Raw genomic sequence first — 23694 nt, forward strand, 5'->3', positions numbered from 1 at the left:
TAAGTCCAAGAAGGAACATTTTCTTTCAAATGCAGAAAACAAACACAACTTCATTGACCTACTGAGTGAAAAGATGAACATTGGTGGGATTAGAACCCTTCATGCATATGGCGATGCAGATTTACTGATAGCTAAAACTGGGATAAAACATGCTACAAAAGGGATTACACAAGTTATCGGAGAGGATACTGACATTCTCATTCTACTTTGTCATCATGCCAAGAAATGTACAAGTGGTCTTTTCTACCGATCAGAGAAACCCACCATAAAATATCCGGTCTGGAATTGTGCCATGCTCTTCCATTCATACATGCCATTTGTGGATGTGATACTACCTCTCGCCTCTTCGGCATAGGAAAAGGTTCTGCTTTGAAAAGGGCTCAGAATGAAAAGCATGTCATGCAACAAGCTCAGGTGTTCTGCTCTGCTGCAAGTGTCGGCGAAATTCGGGAAGCTGGTGAAAAATCATTGGTGTGTCTTTATGGGGGATCCAGTATCGATAGTTTAGATTCTTTGAGAAAAAAGAAATTCGCACCTAAAGTTGCAAAAAACCTTACAAGTGTTAAAATTAAGAATCTCCCGCCAACATCTGATGCTGCCAAGTATCACTGCTATCGTGTGTACCACCAGGTACAAGTTTGGATGGGAGTTAATCTCAATCCGAATGACTGGGGTGGCGAGCACGCGGTAGTGGCCTCGAACCTGTCACAATGGATTCTTCACCAGCCCCAGAATGTTTGATGAACGTATTCCGGTGTCACTGTAAAGGGCAGTGCAACAGTCGCAAGTGCAGTTGCAAGAGGCACGGGTTGGAATGCACACTTGCATGTGGTGAATGCCAGGAGGGGAGCTGCACTAACTTCGCACTTGACAATGATGCTGAGGTCTATCATGACTTGTAGAGTTGTCCACCATACTGAAATGTGTATATTCAAAGGATACTATCTGCAATCTTATTGTGTATGAACAACGTGAAAATGCAATCATGACACTTAACCTCATTCATTTCACTGGAGACTATCCATTTGACATATCCTATAACGGATCATGATATGGATACACTAGCTGCCACATTTGATCATTGACTGATGACTATCCTGTTATGATCAATTCTAACTAATCCATCAGTTCTTGGTGACATTAAAACTAGCATTAATTTTTTATCCGCATTATCGACAACAGCATTTTTTAAAAACTAACATGAATTGAAGACGTCATGACATCATATGTATGTCATGATGTCATACTACGTCATACAAGATTTTCGATAGGCTAGATTTATTCGTTGGCATCACTTTTATATCCATTTGTAATACATTTATAGGGTCCTAGGCCAGCCATTAATGAGGTATAGGGCCCCAAAGTTCAAAATGGTGGCCATCTTGGATTTATGTTAATTAGCCACTTTCCCGTGGTCGGATTTTGGCTAATTTTGGATATAATGTTGTGGGGGGTCTATGGAACAACTTCCAACAATAAAACGTACTGTTGCAATTTGTTCCAGGTATTTCATAATTTGCCTGGACTAACTGATTAGGCAAACAATTGGATATTGTTTGTATTGTTTTTACCTGTGAAGCAAGTGCGAGTGCATTAGTATTTGACCTAAACAATTTGAGATATTGTTTGTAGACTACAGTATTTTTCTAGTGAAGTATTGGAGCATGTTTAAGTAGTGTAAAATCCATTAGGTAGTACTAAACCAAATAACTTCCGTGAGTGTGTTGGTTGTCAAAAAAGAAAACTTCATCTGGACAAAAATGTATGCAATTTTATTTCATCTAATATTACTGTGTCAAGTAGCCTTGTGCTTGCAACATGTTTGGTGTACCTGTAAAAAAAATACTCAAATTTTGTGCCGAACTAGGGTAGTCATAGACGCTACCCGTTATCTCTGAAATGAGCAGGTTTACCCCCAAAACATTTCTGATTCACTTTAAGGGTGAGAGGTGGTAGCATTTATATCCGTGGTGTTTATGTCGATTCATAAGATGCAGGTATGAGTTTTAGCCAAATATATTACTATTGTCGTCTCTGGGATTTGATTTGGTAGTATACACCCTATAGCACATATTCAGTACATAATACATTTTGTCATTTAATTTAATTGAACTATACTTATTGATTAATTAGCCGTCATTCGACCATGCAAGCTCACAATGGCCTTGACCTTAACAATAATCACTGAACATGGCTCTGAATGTAGTTTGAATAAAAGTAAGCACTGAGGAGACGTTAGTTTTGGCCTATAGTTCATACAGTAACGATTTGATTTCCTGTGATTGGTGATAAATGTGAGTGTGTTGGTTGTAAACACGAGTGAGGGTTGGTAGTAACTTTATCCGTGGCGTTTATGTCGATTGATACGCTGCATGGTAGGAGTTTTAGCCACACATGTTATTATTGTTGTCTATGGGATTTGATTCGGTAGCATACACCCTATATTTGTATTTTTTGAGACTCAGTCTGTTGAGTTCATTAACTAATTAGTGGCGATATTGGTAGATGATTGAGCTCAGTCCTTTAAGGTGTTAATTTAGTGTTAGTATATAGTTATTAATGATTATTTAATTACCAAAGTAGACGTATACATATGCTAAAGTATGCATTCAAAGAGTAGTTAAGAGTAGTTTTTAAGATGTTATCGACTAACAAAGACGTTTAACGATTGCAATTACATATCAAATATATATATATATTGGCATAAAATAGTTGTTTCTGATCGTTCTAATATTTGTACTAGGTTAAATTATTTGAAGACAAAATCCAATTTGGCCTTCTTACAAATATTAAAACGACCAGGAAGTATTGAATATACAGTCACTGATATTCTAGACAAGAAAACATATTTAATATGTAAGTTTAATCGTAGAGATATTTTATTAGTCGGAAATATTTTACAATGCAGCAAACTTAGGAATATCCCTTTAACCTGTTAACATCTATTTGTTATTAATAAACGTTGATGAAGTTGAACATTTGTTGGTGATCTTTTGCCTTCATTAGTAGACTGACCATTTACCAGACACCCAGTTTTCCTGGGTCGTTGCAATATATCGTATATTATATGTTCATTTTTTATTCGTGCGAAAATGTTCGTAGGTAATATGCGGTTTGAACTGATACAAATATTAGGACCACCAGAAACACGTTATACATACACACAATGATACTCTAAAGAGAAACTATTTAATATGTAATTTTAATCTGATGCAGCTAACTCGTTAACAAGCTGCGCTACAGTGGCGTGACGTCACTAATATAAGGATAAGTATAGCACTGAAACATACACTGTGACAAAACAATACTGTCCGTTTATTAGGGGATAACTAGGTTGTATTTGACCACAAGCGGATGTTCATGCTGGTTTTGCAGTCGCAAACTGAGTTTCACCAGCGACGCGGTAAATATAACATACTTATCCCTATTCTAATTCAATAAAATGCATTTTCTTTTTTAAAATCGTTTAAATAATCAATTTTCAGAATGAAGAAAAACCTGGTCACTATTATCGTTTTTCAAATTATCCCCCTTGTAAAATGATTATAGTGCAACCAGATTTAAAAAACATCAAAAATACGTTTTTCTCGTGTAATAAAACTATTGCCCCTAATATCGTTTTTGTATGTTATTGTTTTATTAATGACAAAACCATTATTATTGATTTCACTTGTTCTGAATACGCATCACGACAACTGTTGCTTGATAACGAAGATTAATTAATTTAGCGTCACACACACGTTTATAAACATAATTTACGTCATGGAAATGTCACGGAGCACGCATTTTGCTTCAGAAAAAGATATTTTAAAAAGAAAGAACATCCAACTAATTTAAACAGCAAGAAAGAACATCCAACTAATTTAAACAGCGATAAATAGCATGTGGATATATAAATAGGCTCTTGGGCAAACCCCATAATTTCCGACAGGTTATATACGTTTTAGTGCCGCAAATGGATATGATAAGCCAATAGAATTTCAAGTTATATGCAGAGGGAATTTGAATATAGGTTATTGCCATAGACTGCCTTTAGTTTTTAAATCATATTTTTTCATATAAAATTTTTATTTGTGTCAACGTTGGGGAAAAAGGAAAACAGTTTTGACAAAAAGAGAAAAACAAATCCATTATTGTCTGTGAAATTAAATAAAATTTTATCAAAATTTGTATGATTAAAAAATACTGTGATTTACTTCTGTTTTAGTCCAAAAATGGACGGCGATCACAGGACTATCATTTTGGCTTTGTATTCAATAAGATATCACATATCTTAATATAAACTGTTTGACTAGTTCGTTACGTTTGACAGGCAGGTCATTTTATGACATCAGTACATACAGATATGTGGGAATAATGACCCCCCCCCCCCCACACACACACACACACACTCGCCGTATCGTCCACCCCGAACTCAGCCTCACCCACTACCCATGATGCAAATTTTGTTTATGTAAAATAATGTTATTTGTACTGTTTGTGTTTTTAATAACATCGTTGATAACTCAAAAGAAGCTGTTTCTAAAATAAAAATGCTCAAACAAATTATGGTGGAATTTTTATGAATTTGTCTCTATGTATGGGGCATTTCAAGCTCTGACGGCAGAACATGTTCATTAGTAATAGTATATGTTTGATACCTCATATCGATTTACTCACCCAGCACCATTAACTGTGCAAAAATGAAAAATATGTAATGACTTTTCGATACCTGTATTCAACTGTAATGTAAATAGTCAGTAGATGTTTAAACAGGTCACCTTTTTCTTTAGTTCCAATGTATTAAAAACTCTTTTAACATCGAAAATATGTACTTGTGTGCCTGCTGGATTTTAAATTGAGTGATATAACTATTTTTATCTTTGTTGCATTATAGAAAAGGTTAAAGTTCATAGGGATGATGGATATAAAGCATGATTGATTTGACTAAACACGTTAAAAACCGGAACGTCATAGTGATTCATACACCTATTTACTTTATGACTCGCGGATTAAAATTATGTCTGTTGACATATGCATTTTTATGGATATTTCAGTAATATAAGGATATCTTTAAAATATGTGAAAATTTCAAGAAGGTGTAATGAATTTTAAATTTTTACGGAATAGTAACTAAAAAAAAACATGTTGCAAGATAAATCTGATGAGTTATGTCCCCACAAACGGCTGAGACACACTTCGGCATTACCACTGGCGTAGTCAAGATTTTAGATTGGGGCGGGGCACGCACATTAGGTGTGTGTGTGTGTGTGTGGGGGGGGGGGGGGGGGGGTACCAAACTTTCTATTACTCATATTATGTGGCGACAGGAAAATATATAATGTTTTGGGGATGACTGAGAGACACGGCACCCATGCCCATCCAGCTCCTCCTCCCTGGGATCTACCAGATATCATATGTCATATGTATTACACAGCAATCTCTATAAAAAAATTCAACTTATTTATTCGTTCTTATATCCAATTAAGGTTCAATCACGCTGTCCTGGGCACACATCTCAACTATCTCAGTTACTTGTTAGTTGTTAGTCAGAGAGAACAGGGTGTTGTAGTTGTTAAAACATGCTATGGGTTGGAGCCGGTACCGGGCTGCGAACCCAGTACCTACAAACCTTATATCCGATGGCTTAACCACGACGCCACCGAGGCCGGTCATAAAGGTAGCACTAAACCAATTAATTTCCGGGTCGGTCAAAGTTCGAGGTGCGCCGAACTTTTGATAGAGAAGTTAACACCACAAGTCCTGTGATTGGTTATAAATGTGAGTGTGTTGGTTGTAAAACAAAAATAGTTTCATCTGGGCTAAAAATGTATACAATCTTAATTCATCTAGTACCACTGTGCCAAGTAGCATTGTGCTTGGAACATGTATGGGGTACATGTAAAGAAAAGTACTGAAATTTTGTGCGAAACTAGAGGTGTTGTAAAAACATCTGGTTATACCGAAAATGAGCCATGAAAGGTATCATTTTCTGCAGTTAATACATTGAGGTAGGGGTTGTAGTACTGATATGTATGGGTCATAGTTTGGTTGATATAATGCATATAGTGTTTTTAAACACAATCGTTAACTTGGTCGCCTATGGGATTTTAATTGGTATAGCCCAACCTAAAAAGTATTTTCGTCCGAGACCACAAGGGAGAGAATAATGATTTACTTAAATAACAAACATGATTGTCTACCTTGGTAATGTTTAATCGGCCGCAAAAAAAAGAGAGTTAGTTCTGTTTCAATCAAATATAACTAATGAATTTCTGGGTTAAACATTCAAATGAATGAATTAATGGATGTTTAATCGGCATCCCAGAATCGGTTATCAGATATCAAACAAAGGCATCTATCTGAGTATAATTACAAATTTTCCGAATTTATACGATTTACTGTATTCTGATTGGCTGACGTCACTAAAAAACCAAGTGTTATCCTTCCATAAACCTCATAAAAATACGTCATCACGGAAGACCAAGATCGAAATAACCGCACAACACCAACAGTCACTACACGTAAACAAAAGTTAATATCAAGGTCACTTTGCGATAGAAAAAAACAAGACAAATCTGCACATGAAATTGTAATAAAGATATATACACTGTTTTTATTGATTCAATACTTATTTTTATTTTTAGCGGACAATTTCCAATAGTATGTATACATGTATTCCTACGCTTATTTACAGAACATGGTTGACGGTAAGAACGAAAGAAATTATTTTTGAGTGTTTTAAGGTACACTTCTTGTACTGTTTGTAATTATAAGAATTGTTTCTCTTTTTTTTTTTAGGAATTTATCGATGTATAAAAGTCACAAATGTAGTATAAAATCGCTTCGCTACGCTACGCGATTTTATACCATTTTTAACTTTTATACATCGATAAATTCCTAAAAAATCAGAAACAATTCTTATATGATTATTGACATTAAAAATACAAATTATATAATTATGTAAAACCACAATGTAAAGAGATGTGGGCAAAATATAGTACAATACAAATATCAAGGATTTGTATATTTATAAAATGTTATAATAGAAATCAAAATGTTAATCAATTAAAAAAAAAATTATATATATATATATATATATATATAAATTGGTAGAATTAAAAAAAGAAGTTCACCACAAGTCTTTTACAAAATATATCTTTTTTTCTTCTGCTTGAGATGATTACACTCCACTAAAATATGGCCATCCATACAGTGAGAACTGTATCCAGCTGGTGTCACTTAGAGGGGTAGGGAGGAGGATGCATACTTAAATAAGGCATGCAAACAATAGCCGATTCTAATGGGGGCCATTCATTGTTCAGGGAGGGGACCTGGGAAGGGCGACGCTTCCTCATGACTCCTCCTAGGTATGGGTTTACATACCCTGTATAACGAACATTCAAGATCAGGACCCAATTTCAAAAAACATCGTAAGCCTAGTTTTGCACATAAATGTAAATCACAATTCGTATTACTATTATAGTACAACATATATAGTTAGAAATGCACATATTTCATTCTCTGTTGTCCTTAAGATGCTAGATTGTCCTTAATGATGTAATTTTATGCATGAAATAGATGTCAAACACTTGTAAATGTATGTCCGGTGTAACTGCTAGTCGCAGACGTAAACTTACGATGTTTTGTGAAATTGCCCCAAGACCTGCACAAATGGGGATGTTAAACTAATTTGAAAAAACCCACTCGTACCACAATGTATGAACGGAACTGTACAGTTTGTGGAAGTTGTGATTTTTTTTCAAGATTGATACATTTTATTTTGCCAAGAAATATACATTCTGTAGGCATACATACATACATACATTTATAAATAAAATAATAAATTATGCACATTGCAGAGAATGGTAAGTAGCAACGGATTCTAATCGGTAAAAGTCAATACTAAATGGGTAATACATGTATAGCAATAATATACAATATAATAACACATGTCATGTATTAATGTTGTCTGTTCTATGCGTGGTAGCAGTGGTCAAATACTTACACAATTTAATTGGCTGTTTTTAATTGTCGCTGGACAGTTACTGTAGTGGCGTTAATTTAAGTTAACCGATTATGTATAGCGACGACTAGTCATCAGGTAAGTGTTATTATTATTATTATTATTATTATTATTCAAATTATGTGGGGGTTTTTATGTCTCACAACGAAAAGATCAATGACACACACACACACACACACACACACACACACACACACACACACACACACACATATCGGTTTACGAACGATCCCCGTCGGTGTTCCCATTTAGCTATTTGTCGTTCCAACCTGTGCTCCACATCTGGTGTAACAAAGGCCGTGGTATGTACTATCCTGTCTGTGGAATGGTGCATATAAAAGATCCCTTGCTGCTAATCGAAAAGACTAGCCCATGAAGTGGCGACAGCGGGTTTCCTCTCTATATATATGTGTGGTCCTTAACCATATGTCTGACGCCATATAACCGTAAAATAAAATGTGTTAAGTGTGTCGTTAAATAAAACATTCCCTTACTGCTGAAATGAAATTATACTACTCAAAACAAATTAAGGGTCATAGAATTCAATGTTAAACATTGTGCAGAGCATTCGAAGCTTACCAACTGACACTTTTGACGTTTTGACTATTAGTCCCCGAGTGAGTCATGAGCCCCGTTGCAAATTTGCTGAATATAATAACAAAATGGTTACACTGGTTTCGAGACAAGTGTTTGAGAGTACACACTTTTTACTACCGGTTGAAGTGCTTTTATTTTTGTAGAAATCACGTTGGCCGAGTGGATAGAATGCTGCACTATCATCTGGAGTGGGGCGCGGTTGGGGGGTGGGGGGGTCTAAATTCAGGGGGCACAGTCTCTAATTGAGGGTGGCACAAACCATATATTTATCTTTATTTATATAAAGTAGGACGTACCATTTTATCCTTGAGCGTGGTGTGTCTACACCCCCCCCCCCCCCACACACACACACCGGTTCCCACTGCCCTGTCAATTCTGATGTCTATATAAATATTATAATACTAATGATGTTGTGTGTGATGTAACCGGTATTTCGTCGGTACTTTCTACGACAGCTCTAGCTACAATAACAAATTACTAGTACTATTTTTCAGTAAAACATCTACAATTTAATTTAATTTAAACTTATTTTCGTGCTTATATCCAATTAAGGTTCAAGCACGCTGTCTTGGGCACATACCTCAGCTATCTGAGCTGTCTGTCCAGAATAGTGGGCTAGTTGTTAATTGGTTAGTAGTTAGTGAGAGAGAAGAGGGTGTAGTAACCTTACACCTACCCACTGCGCCACCGAACCTCTATAACTATACACACGCGGGCAAACACACCCACACACTTACCTACATATATGTATAAATATACGCACACATTTTACAACAGAATGGGCACACACACACACACACACACACACACACACACACACACACACACACACACACATTACAAATATACATTACAAACAAACGTGCATATATGCATTCATAGAATTATGCTTAAATACTAATACATACACACACACACACACACACACACACAAAACACTCACACAGACACACGCACGCTCTCTCTCTCTCTCTCTCTCTCTCTCTCTCTCTCTCTCTCTCTCTCACACACAAATATATACTTTACAAATATACAAACATTCTTATATACATATATACTAGAACATACGCACACAAACACACTCACTCACACAAATACATGCACACACACGCACACACACGCACACGCACACACACGCACACAGCAAGACCTGTCACTACAGAGTTTACATTTATGTAGTTTCTAATTGACGTGTTGGTTTTTATACTTCAGTCATCGACATATCGGTTGTTGAATTGTGCTTTTATACCACAAGGGTGGAAAGATCTCTACGAACTAGAAACTCTTATTTCAGACCAAATGGATATCTCTCTCTCTCTCTCTCTCTCTCTCTCTCTCTCTCTCTCTCTCTCTCTCTCTCTCTCTCTCTCTCTCTCTCTCCCTCTCACACACACAAATATATACATTACAAACATACACACACAAACACACTCACTCACACACATACATGCATACACACGCACACACACAGATACACACATACAAACACCCACACACACACACACACACATACAAACACACACGCAAATACACTCACTCACACGCGCGCAAACACACACACAGTCACCCTCTCCCAACACAAAACACACATACACTCACTCTCACACTCACACTCTCACACACACACACATACACACAAAAACACACACAAACACACATACGCTCACACACACACACACGCTCACACACACACGCCCACACACACGCTCACACACACACACACACACGCTCACACACACACACACACGCTCACACACACACGCTCACACACACGCTCTCTCTCACACACACACACACGCTCACACACACACACACACGCTCACACACACACGCTCACACACACGCTCTCTCTCACACACACACACACGCTAACACACACGCTCACACACACACACACACACACACACACACACTGCGAACCCCAAACCTGTAACCCACCCATTACATTTATATTTCACCACCACACGAAGATACACGTATCTCACGACAAGAAATTAAAGTGCACATCCATTGTGAGCCGTGATTAAAGGGGCCGAGTTCCCTGATGTCGGCCACCCAGAGGGGTGAAATGGGTTATCACGTTACATCCTCATCTCCTTGACCGAGCCCAGTTTGTCCCGTTATATCACAAAATACTTCTAAATATGGAACTGGAGATAAAGCGTCGATCAAGGGCAAATGTCTTTCAGTTTGTGATTGTTTTTTTTGTTTCTTTGTTTTTTTGTGTGTATGTGCTTATCATTGGCGGCAAATATTTCTTGACGATTTTAAAATAATTGAGTAGAACACAATTACACAGTATTAGAACAAACAAGTTTAACGTAAAGAGAAATCTGTTTAAGAAGCGATTAAAAGTATGCACCAAAAAGCCACCATAAACCTAAAACAAAACACAACCGACATTATTGTTTGGAAGAAAGAAAAAGACAGATGTAAAAGAAAACCCATTGAACGTAAATAAAATGAACACATAGGTCATTTCGAAGAAATCCAGAATGTTAACATGTTATAGTCATTTGTTATCAATATATATATATATATATATATATATATATATATATATATATATATATATATATATATATATATAGATATATAGATGTATAGATGTATGTATGTATGTATATATGTATATAATGTATGTATGTATGTATGTATGTATGTATGTATGTATGTATGTATGTATGTATATATATATATATATAGAATATATATATATATATATATCATATATATATATATATATATACGTATGCACCTTTTATGCAAATTGTTTTGGTCAGCTTTTAAACCATGTCTTTATAAGTATATTGGACGCATTACGTATAATTACTCCAACAACAGAACTGACACTAATATAAAAATAATACTTAGTACATGAGTATTAACAACATTGTATACTGTACATATATTTATTGTGAACTGTCTGCGCCTTTAGTAAGAATAATTGTATACACTTTATATACATACTTGACTGTGACGTTTGTGAGAAAATTGTTATTTCCGCGCAATCTTCACATAATTATGTTGGCCGCCTTACCATCACTTCCTGTCCAACACCTGTCAGAAAGTAAGTCCTCAAAAGCTGACATACTATTACATGCGACTGGTTTCTTTATGTCGGTCTATTTGAGCTCTTCCCGTTTCCTCCTTTGTTTAATAAATGTCTTCATAACAAACGAAGGCTAAGCAAACGGGCGTTGATTACGTCATCGTAATTCAGGATTCATACTAAGGTCGCTTTGACCAAAATGTCTCTCTGGATTTGGACAAATAGACACATATGTAACAAGGGCGAGGGGGGGGGGGGGGGGGGCATGGGCAATAAATTTTAATTTAAAATGAACACAGACGTAACCATGACGACAGTGGGATGCAGGGGACTATAACCGCCCAATCACAATGTTATGAGACAGTGCGCTCATGGCACACCAAGCCTGATACTATCATTGTATATTCAGGGTCCAATAACAAAAGGTTATGTTGGTATTTTCACCACCTTTTCTGTCTAATACCTGGCGGAACGTAACATTCCTCAACGCTGACATACTGTAATTGTTATATGTTATTCCTCATTTTGATAAATGTTTTAACAACAAACGTAGGCCAAATTAATTGATTCAGACTGAGGTCGCCTTGACCTAAATGTCCAAGAATGCAGCCAAATAGACACACGGACGTAACCTGGGTGGGGGAAGTAGGGACTATAAGCATGGAATTACAATTTAAAATAGTAGTACTCAGACATAGCCAGAGCATAGAGGAAGCAGACATTATAGCCGCCGAATCTCAGTTCATCGAGGAGTTAACATGAGCCCTGTCTTCTACTCGGATATCGTGTAGGACTAACATTGGTGATACCCCCCCCCCCCCCCCCCGCCCCCTCCAGCAAACCTTTCCAGTGTTATAAACACAAAATAGGATGTGGAAATCTTCTGTCAGTGAGTATAACATCTCGATGCAGTCAGTTTTGTAGGACAATTATATATATATATATATATATATATATATATATATATATATATATATACATATATATATATATATATATATATATATATATCTTTAAAAAAAAAAATTTAAGCAAATATACTTAGTCCTCAAAAACATTGTTTTCTTAATAGTGTCCACTTCTCAAAACACTGAAAGATTCACTTGCTTTCTACACCCACCACTACCGTCGCCACCACCACCACCACCACCACACCCCTCCATCCCCCACCCACCAAACCCCACTCATTATCATTTGACTCGATCAATATAACAAAACATTTGAAACACAATATTATATTTATTTCGAAATAAATAATACATATAATATTTATATAATAAGAGAGTATATACATTCTAAGGTACATGTATTATATTATATAACACAGTTTCCATACAGACCCGTTCGTACCCACATTCACGCACACACACACACACACACACACACACACACACACACACACACACACACACACACACACACACACACACAAAACAACACACACACACACGCGCACATGCATGCATGCACGCCCGCACATATATTCATACACAGATTCAAAACTTAGGTGTTGAAGTTCTTGCAATTCAACAAAATATACATTGTCTGTCCACACTTTGAGCTGCAACTTATGATGAGATTCAGGTATTATTTGTGAGTATTGTATCCAGACATGATGCTAATTATAGCTGAAAGTCTCGATTTTATACACTTTTTTTCAGTCCAGTTCATGGCTTTTGATCGCTATTTCTGTTTTCCATAAAACTTTATGACAGTTGCTATCACATATTTAGGCTTCTTCGGCACGTTTCCCGGTAAACTGTCAACCATAACCAATGCCCAAAATGCCGATATATACACAGTAATCGCACGTCACAACTGGGCTGTTCTAAGCGATAGTTTTAAATCGCTAATCAAAGTCCTTTTGGTCACTTGCAAATATGGCGGATATGCTAATGCACAGTCATGCGCAGTTAGTTTACGTCGAGTGACGTCGTCCTGCTATTTCCGTGTTCCTGGATGTGGATCCATCTTCATTTGCGGAGCAGACTTCAACCATCCTTACTAATGGCGTCTCTGGTCTTGTCTTTCTTCACCAAAACGACCTTGACCTCCTCTTTCGGCACCAGGGCTCCCCTCGCTACAAGATTGAGAGGCTTCTGCAAGATACAAGAACACAAATAATGTAGATCTGAAATAATGACAATAAACAGATGTTCATAGTTACTAGTTATTTATGTTTCAGAAATGATCACAAGGACAGGACTAATCTTCATAACTGCTCTGTCTTCTTAATTAAATTTGTTTTTACAATATATTAAGTATGTAGTAATAGTGATAAAATTAGAATGGAGTACCAATTTGACTTTCTTTTTGTTTTGTTTTCTTTCGTTGTTGGTGGTGCTTTCTGCTATAAAAGGTGACCGTGTTCTACATGCAGTTTACTTTAGTTGTATATGTCCGTGTGCATGCTAAACATGTAATAATAATCATACTAAAATAGTCTTTATCAATTTGATTTCTATATTTCTGGTACAAAATAACAACGAATGGCTTGTTAAAACACATAGTCTTCTTTATTTATGATTTGCGGAGGTATGAGAAGCAATGGTGACAAAGGCCAAAGCTACTCAAACCAGAAGAGTAAAATTCAAATCTATATTTCAAATCTATATTTCAAATCTATATTTCTCCAGAGACTAATAGTCGAAATTACCAAAAGTTTGACTTCCAATAGCCGATGATTAATAAATCAATGTTCTCTAGTGGTGCACATTTTCCCCCTTTTGTATTCTCCCAAAAAATGTCATTCGGAGTTTGCTTTTAAAACAATTACTTAATCTTAAACGTATATGGATAATTAGAAATATATAGAAATTTACTAGCATAAAAAGTTTTATGCAGAAATATATAATTTGTTTTTCCGTACTTTGTCTTCCAAACACGGCTTGATGTGGAAATTCTGTAGGATTTTCACCACAGCGACCTTGGCCTCAATGATGGCGAACCGTTTCCCTATGCAGTTTCGTGGTCCTGCTCCAAACGGAAGAAACGAATAGGGTATGATCTTCTGTCTGTTCTCCAAAGAAAACCTAAAATCACAAACAAAATCTAATAGTAAGTGACATAGAATCACAAACAAAATTTAACAGTAACTCACACAGAATCACACAAAAAAAATAATAGTATGTGGCATAGAACAACAAAAGAAATTTAATAGTAAGTGACATAGAACCTCAAGCACACTTTAATAATAACTGACATAGAATCACACAAAAAACTTTAATAGTAAATCACAGAAACACACAGAAAATTTAATAGTAAATGACATAGAAGCAAAAACAAACGTTGATTGTAAGTGACACAAACAATCTTTAATAGTAAATGACATATTAATATTAAATCATATAATTATATTATAGACAATTTTCTGAATTGATCTTGTCATTCAAAAATACATTATCAATGGATCATGATGTTATATTATCGCCAAATGACGCCTAGGCTAATTCTGATTGTGAATTTATGCTAAGAAAACATCCAACATGTGTATCGGATCGTTTCAAAATATCGCGTCATTGTAACGCACTCTAATAAACAGATTGCACACACATGTACCATGTATCCATATATCTTTCTCCTTTTTTTCCCAATATAATCCGGGGTGTCTGGGTTTAAACGTAAACCTAAACGGTTACCAGGCAACCAAAAAGACAGGCAAACTATTTGTCAAGATTATGAAAACAAAATCGCTTATCCGGCTGATATGATTTATATTTCGCCTATAAAATGCACATGATTTATTTACCTTTCAGGGTTAAACGTTTCCGGCTCGCTCCAATACTCTGCATTGTGGTGGAGCGACCAAACATCGGCTAACACCGCCATTCCCGCCGGGATGGTGACGCCCTTGTACGTCCTCTCTTCCGCCGCTGTCCTCGTGACTATCCTAAAAATATAACAAAAAAAGTCCAATAAAATAAGTGTACATAACAACAATAGACCATCTAACTAACTAAATATTACAACATTAAAATCTATTAAAAGAGTCATTAAATACTGAAGAACAGTACGTTGTTTAAATAGTTATTAGCGGTAATATTTACTTAATTTAATTTATAGTTAGCAATAGTTCTGACAGACCTATTTAATTAAGAGATTATCGTGTCGAAAATTTAGCACCTTGATAATGACGTCAGAGAATAATTATGTTATCTTTTTAATACTAATAAATCAAATTAATTCTGAATTTTTGTCTTTCAATAATACTAAATACAATTCAATTTGATTTTGAAAATAATCCACCAAACTTTCCTTCAGCGTTTTAGTATAAGCAATTTAAAATGCTTAATCAAGCAAACCTCAACACTCATATTGTTGATCGATTGGTTAATAGAAGTGTCAAAAATGTATTAAATTTGAACTATGTAATAACATATAACCAAAATTCGATTAATCATTCAATGACAACGACGTTTCAAAGATTTACGATTGTAAGTGCAAACTTATTGGTCATACTTCTAATACACCTAAAGATAAGAATTCAATGCGTAGTAGACCGGCCTCGGTGGCGTAATGGTTAGGCCATCGGTCTACAGGCTGGTAGGTACTGGGTTCGGATCCCAGTCGAGGCATGGGATTTTTAATCCAGATACCGACTCCAAGCCCTGAGTGAGTGCTCCGCAAGGCTCAATGGGTAGGTGTAAACCACTTGCACCGACCAGTGATCCATAACTGGTTCAACAAAGGCCATGGTTTGTGCTATCCTGCCTGTGGGAAGCGCAAATAAAAGATCCCTTGCTGCTAATCGGAAAAGTAGCCCATGTAGTGGCGACAGCGGGTTTCCTCTAAAAATCTGTGGTCCTTAGCCATATGTCTGACGCCATAATACCGTAAATAAAATGTGTTGAGTGCGTCGTTAAATAAAACATTTCTTTCTTTTTTCAATGCGTAGTACGTCTTTCAGAGACAAATTGCAAAGATTATTATTTAAAAACGACAATTTTGTATGTTACAATATTTTCGTTTATGATTCTAAAGCCACACTTACAATGCCGCTGTAGGGTAGAGTCGACACACTTCATCAAACACCATGTCGAAATAAGGCAAATCCTGAACGGTTTCGTAGCTTACTTTCTTCTGCAAAACGAAAAACAGAAACATTAATTAGTACGACCAGAGTAAAGAGAGTAAAGTCAGTTTATACAAACATAGGTGTAAATAAAATAAACCCACACGGCCATGTTGTAGTGATGTATTATTATAAAACGATTTATCAAAATAATTATATATATACTATCTATATATATATATATATATATATATATATATATATATATATATATATATATATATATATATATATATATGTATATATATATATATATATATATATATATATATATATATATATATATATATATATATATGTATGTATATATATATATTGTTTTATGATAATCCCAATTGTTGCATGTTTACAGGTGTTTCAGTTCTCAATTCAGTGTTATATCACTCCTTCCAAAGAGATATAAAGTGTTTGGCAAAAACACATCGAATTTCACCTACAACATACAACCTAACTTAAAAAAGCCATTTATGTTGTATCCCTATTCAGTAATCACGAACACTTTTTAATGTTGTAGCTGAACTTACATTTCCAACTATCCTCTCGATTTCTTCCGACAGGCGTTTCTGCACATCCGGGTTATTTGCGAGCACGTGGGTCAGGAAAGCCAGGACGGTACTGGTAGTTTCGTATCCCGCCAACAGAAACGTCAGACTCTGCGCCACTATCTCGCGGTCCGTCATCCGGTTCTTGATGATGTCGCCTTGACCTTGAGATTTGTGCACCTCTGGAAACAGCATCAGTTGTACCAGATCTACGATTTTTGTGTTTGGCTGTAAAATTCAAACGTATTTCGCCATGATACTCGAATGTTTTTCCTCATGTTTTTTTATTTATGAATATGGGCTGGAAAGAAGATTATTTATAATTTTATTATTAAATGGTATATGTTGTTATATTGCAGCCGCTGACTTTAGATTTCGACGTGTTTGTTTTGCATGAAGAAAAATGAGTTACTACAAACACCAACACTATAAGAAATACGTTGGATTTTCGAAAATTGAGAATTTAAGCAAAGGGATGCTAGTAATGTATACGTTAACTTTAAACGAAGATGTAATAGACAAAATATTTTTTTTTTATAGTTTAGTAACTATGATCAGCGCTTTTAATACTACCTTGAAGATCTCTTTGAGTTGGTTTTATATTACGATCATGCAATAAACTTTCCGAGTCAAGGCAAATATGAAAACAGTTGGGTTTTTGTAATCTTCAAAACAGATATGACTACGTGGTTTCAAATTTTGTTTTTGAAACCTTTAATATTGTTTGTTTTAGAATAAAGTATACTAACTTTCAAATAAAATACGTAATGGGAATATATGTAAGATTATTTAAATCAAGCTATATTTAATGCTGGAATTGTAGAAAATGAACATTAAAGTTTAAAATTTCGATTTATTTATAACCACTTCTAAACGTAATAACTTTGCTGTAGTTATTTCAGCTAAATAAAATCTGCGACTTACCCCCATCTCTTTCCTGATCTTGGTAACTTCCCTCATTTTCTCTCTGAGATACACCACTGGGTTCATGCCGAATATAAAGACGATATTCTTCACAACAAAGATGAAGTGGCTGAGGACCGGCAGAAACACTGAAAAGAAACAAAACAGCACATTACATACCGTAAAATAAGTATTTTATGACCTTAGATGGTAAGATTGCATTACAGTCTTTAAAATTGCAATTCGTTTCATAAGCGTTGATGATAAATAAAATACCAATGGCCGGCATCATATATTTTAGATATTATAACATGTTGTTAGAAACCAATACTACAAGTCCTTTATATTTTATTATTTTAGCATTGTTTTTGTCGTTAGAAATTATACCACATTTCTCAAATAGTACAATACATTGAATCGAATCACAGCGACAAACTGCATTCCTGTTCGATGAAACTATCGCGCGCGAAGTTTGTTTTGTTTAACGATACCACCAGAGCACATTGATTAATTAATCACCGGCTATTGGATAACAAACAGTAGGTAATTCTGACACGTAGTCATCAGAGGAAACGCGCTACATTTCTCCTAATGCAGCAAGAGCTATTTTATATACATGTCCCCACAGACAGGAAAGCACATACCACATCATTTGACCAGTTGTTCGTGCGCAAAAGGTAGATCTTTAAAATCATATTAATGGTTTTGACATTTCGATTGGTAGCTTTTGACATTCCGTTGTATGTAAAATGTGAACTTGATTTTGACCCAGACTATCTAATATTTACAATAATTGCGAGTATATGTCTACTTGATAGTTACTTACTAACTAAAGGCAGGATGAATGTGGTGGCCATGTTGTTGAAGAGTTTCCGGATGTTGTTTAGAAACGGGTCGTTTGGGTCCGTCTGAGCCTCGGTATGAAGACCAAAGGCGCACCGACCAATCACGTCAAGAGTCAAACCTTGAAATGTGCTACAAAGAACAAGGAAAACAAAATTCACATTATTTAATTGCTTATTAAAGTGTCAAGTGTAATACACAATACACCTGTACAATATTAATATACAATATATCGCCATCGTGCTTAAATAAGCTTATTAGACACATAAACATTCTAATAAAATTTCTACAATAAAGTATTACTTAATACCAAAAAACTATACAGGAATTTAAAAATAAAATAATTATATTTTAGTAATATTAAAACAATATATTAGCTTAAATTCATTAGTTCCCTTTTTTATAACTTACATATATTTTGTAGTATCAAAGAAATAAGTAGTTTATATCCAAGTAATATTAAAACAAATTCTTATGAACAAACAAATTGGTCAGTTATATCTGAATTCACTTTTCATCAAATTTTCTTTTTTTCCTTATTAAAATCGTTTGTCAGTGTACCTCACCTACTATACGAGTATAATCAGCTGATTCCATTCACAAACAGTCTTTCGATTAAAGGTAGATTTCATAATCTAATTTGTAGTCATAAGGTATACATTGTTTTGCAATGTCAATATAGTTCCTTAAATTCCCTTGCCCATTCAGTCTTGCATTGTTTGGACAATTGTAAACGCCTTTGTAAGGAGGGTAAGAAATAGGGAAAATTAAAAAGTACAGCCGAGTTTAGAGACAAATAAAATATATCTAAATAACAGATTAATCTGACATAGAAAGTCTGTGTTGTATTATACCTGTAAATATCGAATGGATTTCCTTTCTTAGACTTTTCTGTCAACATTTTGACCAGTATGTCGACGTTGTTGCTGATGATTGAAAACATCTGTAATGGAAATATTTCAACATCTTTATTAAAGCCAGAATTAAACGATAAATTACTGACCATCCGTCTTACTCCTTTATGCTATTTTTTTTCTAGAATAAATAATCTGTTTTGTCACGTGTAGAACGGCATACAACAGCTTTGCCGTGTATATGTGTAGAAGTCTAAAATTAAGAAACATTTAAAGGAACATTCCTGAGTTTGCTTCATTTCTTAATATGGTATCGACTACCAGAGACTTGTTAACGATTGTAATTACATATCAAATATATTTTTCTGGGTAAAATATTAGTGGCTGTATATTAAACGTGTTTCTGATCGTTTTAATATTTGTATTAGGTTAAATTTCAGTTTATTTCCTAAAATATAATTTTTTCGTACGTACGAAATTATTTGAAGACAAAATCCAGTTTAGGCTTCTTACAATTATTAAGACAACCAGAAACACATTGAATATACAGACACTGATATTCTAAACAAGAAAATGTATTTAATATGTAAGTTTAATCGTAGAAATATTTGTTTAGTCGGAAACATCTTACTATGCAGCAAACTCAGGCATGTTCCTTTAACCAGTGCGGTAACATGTGTACAAAACCAATAGGAAACAAAAACGTGTGCAAGTTATGATTCTCAAAGGTAACAAATCAAATCAAACTGATAAAAAAATCCCGATTTACATCTTTTATAGGCAGGCAGTTTCTAATTTGCATATCGATGTTAGATGAAACATGCATAGCATATCACCTACTATAGCACACGGGTCACGAGATACATTAATTTTCGCCTATGGTCTTCACAGATTATATTACGAATTTCCATCGGTAATGTAATTACCAAGAACCGTCATCGTCAGGGGACGTTCGTATATATGTTTATATGATGCCTGTTTGTCGGGGTAGTGGATGCAAGTGATGACATGTCTTTTTTGTTTTTGCTTTTAACGATAGTCGATTTAATCCATTGAGAGAAATCCCCGTTTTATGACATTGTATTTATAATATATTTCAGATTTGTGTAAACATATAAATTGAGCACATAGGATTAACAGTTAACAGCTGAAATTATTCCTCTTTCTAAGTAATACGTTCTATGCCTTCCGAACTAAAATGTATATGTCATTGCTAATATAACAACAACAATAATAAAAACATTTTTTTTATTACTGTCATTGGTTTGAAATTGAATCTGCAATGTCTAGAATGTTTGTAAAACTTATAAAATACCTGTTTGAGTTTTCCGGAACTAAACGCTGGGCTAAGAATCGTCCGACTTCGCTTCCACTGGTGTCCATTCTCGAGAAACAATCCAAGACTTTTCCTTGGTGCCAGTGGAAATGGTTTCCTGCAGTTGAAGTTCTGAGTATCCTTTACAAGGATTTCTCGAAGGATTTCGGGATCGCTCACAGATAGCACTGGGGTATAGCCCTCAAAATAACTGAAATAAAACAATAATGGTATTAAAATAATTACTATTAACATTTAATTGAAGATAAATATTTAAATGTATGATATATTAAATTGATTAAATAATGGTTGTTGCGGCCTTGTTTGGTTGTGTAGTTTGTGGAAGATTTGCCCGTTTTAAAGGGGTTTTATGTAACAACAGTCCCCAATATAATTTTCGTCTGTAAAACAAATCGAATATATTGACCCTAATTTAATATACATTTAATTCCAGTTCGATTTGTTTTGTTAATTTTTTTTTTTTAAGAGTATTTTAAAGAGTATTTAAGAATATTTACCCAAAAACTTTGCCGTATTGCTTGTTCCAATCGACGATTGCTTGAAATTGTCCTTTCTTGACGATTTCTATCAGATTTCCACAGACGAGGGACGGTTCTGGACCATTGATGCCGAGTCGCATAAAGATTCCAAAGTGTCTCTTCATGTGCCTTTAAAAGAAATTAATGTCAATGGGCCACTGTTTTAATATTCCACACGCAAAATGTTTTAAACTTTCAAAGGGCAATATTTTGTAATTTAAGAGTGTCTTTGAGATAGGTTTGAAATAACAACATTGACAAAAGAAAAAGAGAACAGAGAACAGATTTAACAAAATTATAATTTAAAATCATATGTAGAATAAAACTTCTTTTTTTTTTCTAAAATAAAAAAGCTGAGTATTTCTGAAATTATTTTTAAACATAAATACAGCGTTGTAATACTTGAGTTTTTTCTTACCAGTATAGAGCACAGCAAGCGACCGCAAAACACACGATGAAGACCAGGAATAACATATTTCTAATTCAGTTCGTGAATAGACAAATTATTTAACTTTAAGACTTCCAGATATCATTCAGGTAAGTTGTATATCATTAAAATTATTTTCAGAAGTCCATGCTACTTATATAGCCATCGGATAGGTTTTTTAATACCCTAAAATAGGCGTGGCAAAATTGGAGTATCTGTCTTCATTTTATCCAATTGCTACCCAGAAAATGATCATGGTTTATACTAAGACATTGGTCTCGACCATTATCAAAAGAACTGATAATGTAAATACCCTATTATCAAAGCAGTGTCTTCTTCTGTCACACTAATCTTATCATGGGGTTTATATTAGGAAACAGATGCTAAATTTAGAAACACTTAAGGCTTAAATTTGGGATCGGGTGGAAAAATAGAAATACGGTGAGTATATATAGACGGAAAGGCGGAATGAACCCAGTGGCGTATTTACAGAGCACGTGACATATTCAGATATCTCAAAACTAATATTGTCCTGACCCTCTTTCAAATCCTGTGTCCCATTTTAGACAACATGAATCTAAATATGGATTTCTGTCTTAAATATAGCCAAAGACAGATTATTGCTTTATTGTTTTGTTTATAATACAGCACAATCTGTTTTTGGCTTGTGTGTTACTGACCTTCTGGCGAAATTTTGGAGACAACTGATATCGGCATGTTTACAATCGTTACAGTTTGGAAACCGCGTCATAATAGTATGTTATTCTTCAACAAGACTTGATAAAATGCGCAGCCAGGTTTGAAAGTATATATTGAGAACATTATTAAATATCTGCTATTATAAATTAAGACTAAGTCTAATATTTGAATTTTAAAATTGCTAAGCTTTTTAAAATATAGTGGTTAAAAGTACTGCTTTTGAAAACTACACATGTTAGCAAGGTTGAAATTACCTTTGGTGTAATGCGTAATAAAGAATTGTCTTCCCGGAGATCAATATTATACTTAAGTATTTTAGCATCAGCCATCCCATTTGTACGTCTGTTGGTCAATGCATTGCCTCAACGGCTTTTTGCTACCATTTTAGATAATACCCACCACCACGCTCATGGACAGATGGATGTGATCAAGAAATAAATACCTCACATCAGCAACAACTTTTGTCTTAGAACTCACGTTATTGTTTCAACGAACTAAGTTAAGCAACCTTCTTATTCTTAGAAAGTTATTTTTTTTTTATTCTCAACGACATGCTTCCCTAACACTTTCTGGACAGTAGGAGTAGCCTATAAGCAGCAATGTTACTGTTTTTCTTGCCTTCTCTTGACAGAATCAATGTAACCTTGTATTAGACATTACATTGCCGTTAGACAAAGACTCCTTTCCGTTCCACAGTGCCTTTTTTAAACAATACGTTAAGTGTTGTTGGACAATCATCGCGAAAGTTACCAATACTATATGCAATATCTGGGTCTGGATATGAAAACACTCTTGTTGTAACTGAATAGCATTTGTCAAAACACAATAACTTATTTTAAGTATTGCT

At 34.9% G+C, this 23694-nt stretch overlaps 1 protein-coding gene across 1 annotated transcript; it reads right to left on the bottom strand.

The window, feature by feature from the left end:
• Positions 1 to 719: 719 nt before the first annotated feature.
• LOC121379748 (cytochrome P450 3A24-like) lies at positions 720 to 21846 on the bottom strand. Its single transcript, XM_041508397.1, has 11 exons — positions 21701 to 21846; positions 21183 to 21393; positions 19868 to 19956; positions 18997 to 19145; positions 18192 to 18319; positions 17250 to 17495; positions 16645 to 16733; positions 15403 to 15543; positions 14524 to 14686; positions 13660 to 13753; positions 720 to 916 (listed from the first exon to the last, which is right to left on the bottom strand). The coding sequence occupies exons 1-11, from the start codon at positions 21844 to 21846 to the stop codon at positions 720 to 722; spliced, it is 1653 nt and encodes a 550-aa protein (XP_041364331.1).
• Between the last annotated feature and the right edge of the window lie 1848 nt (positions 21847 to 23694).

Source organism: Gigantopelta aegis, chromosome 8 (genome assembly GCF_016097555.1).
Source record: "Gigantopelta aegis isolate Gae_Host chromosome 8, Gae_host_genome, whole genome shotgun sequence".
In the NCBI taxonomy this organism is placed as follows: Eukaryota; Metazoa; Mollusca; class Gastropoda; order Neomphalida; family Peltospiridae; genus Gigantopelta; species Gigantopelta aegis.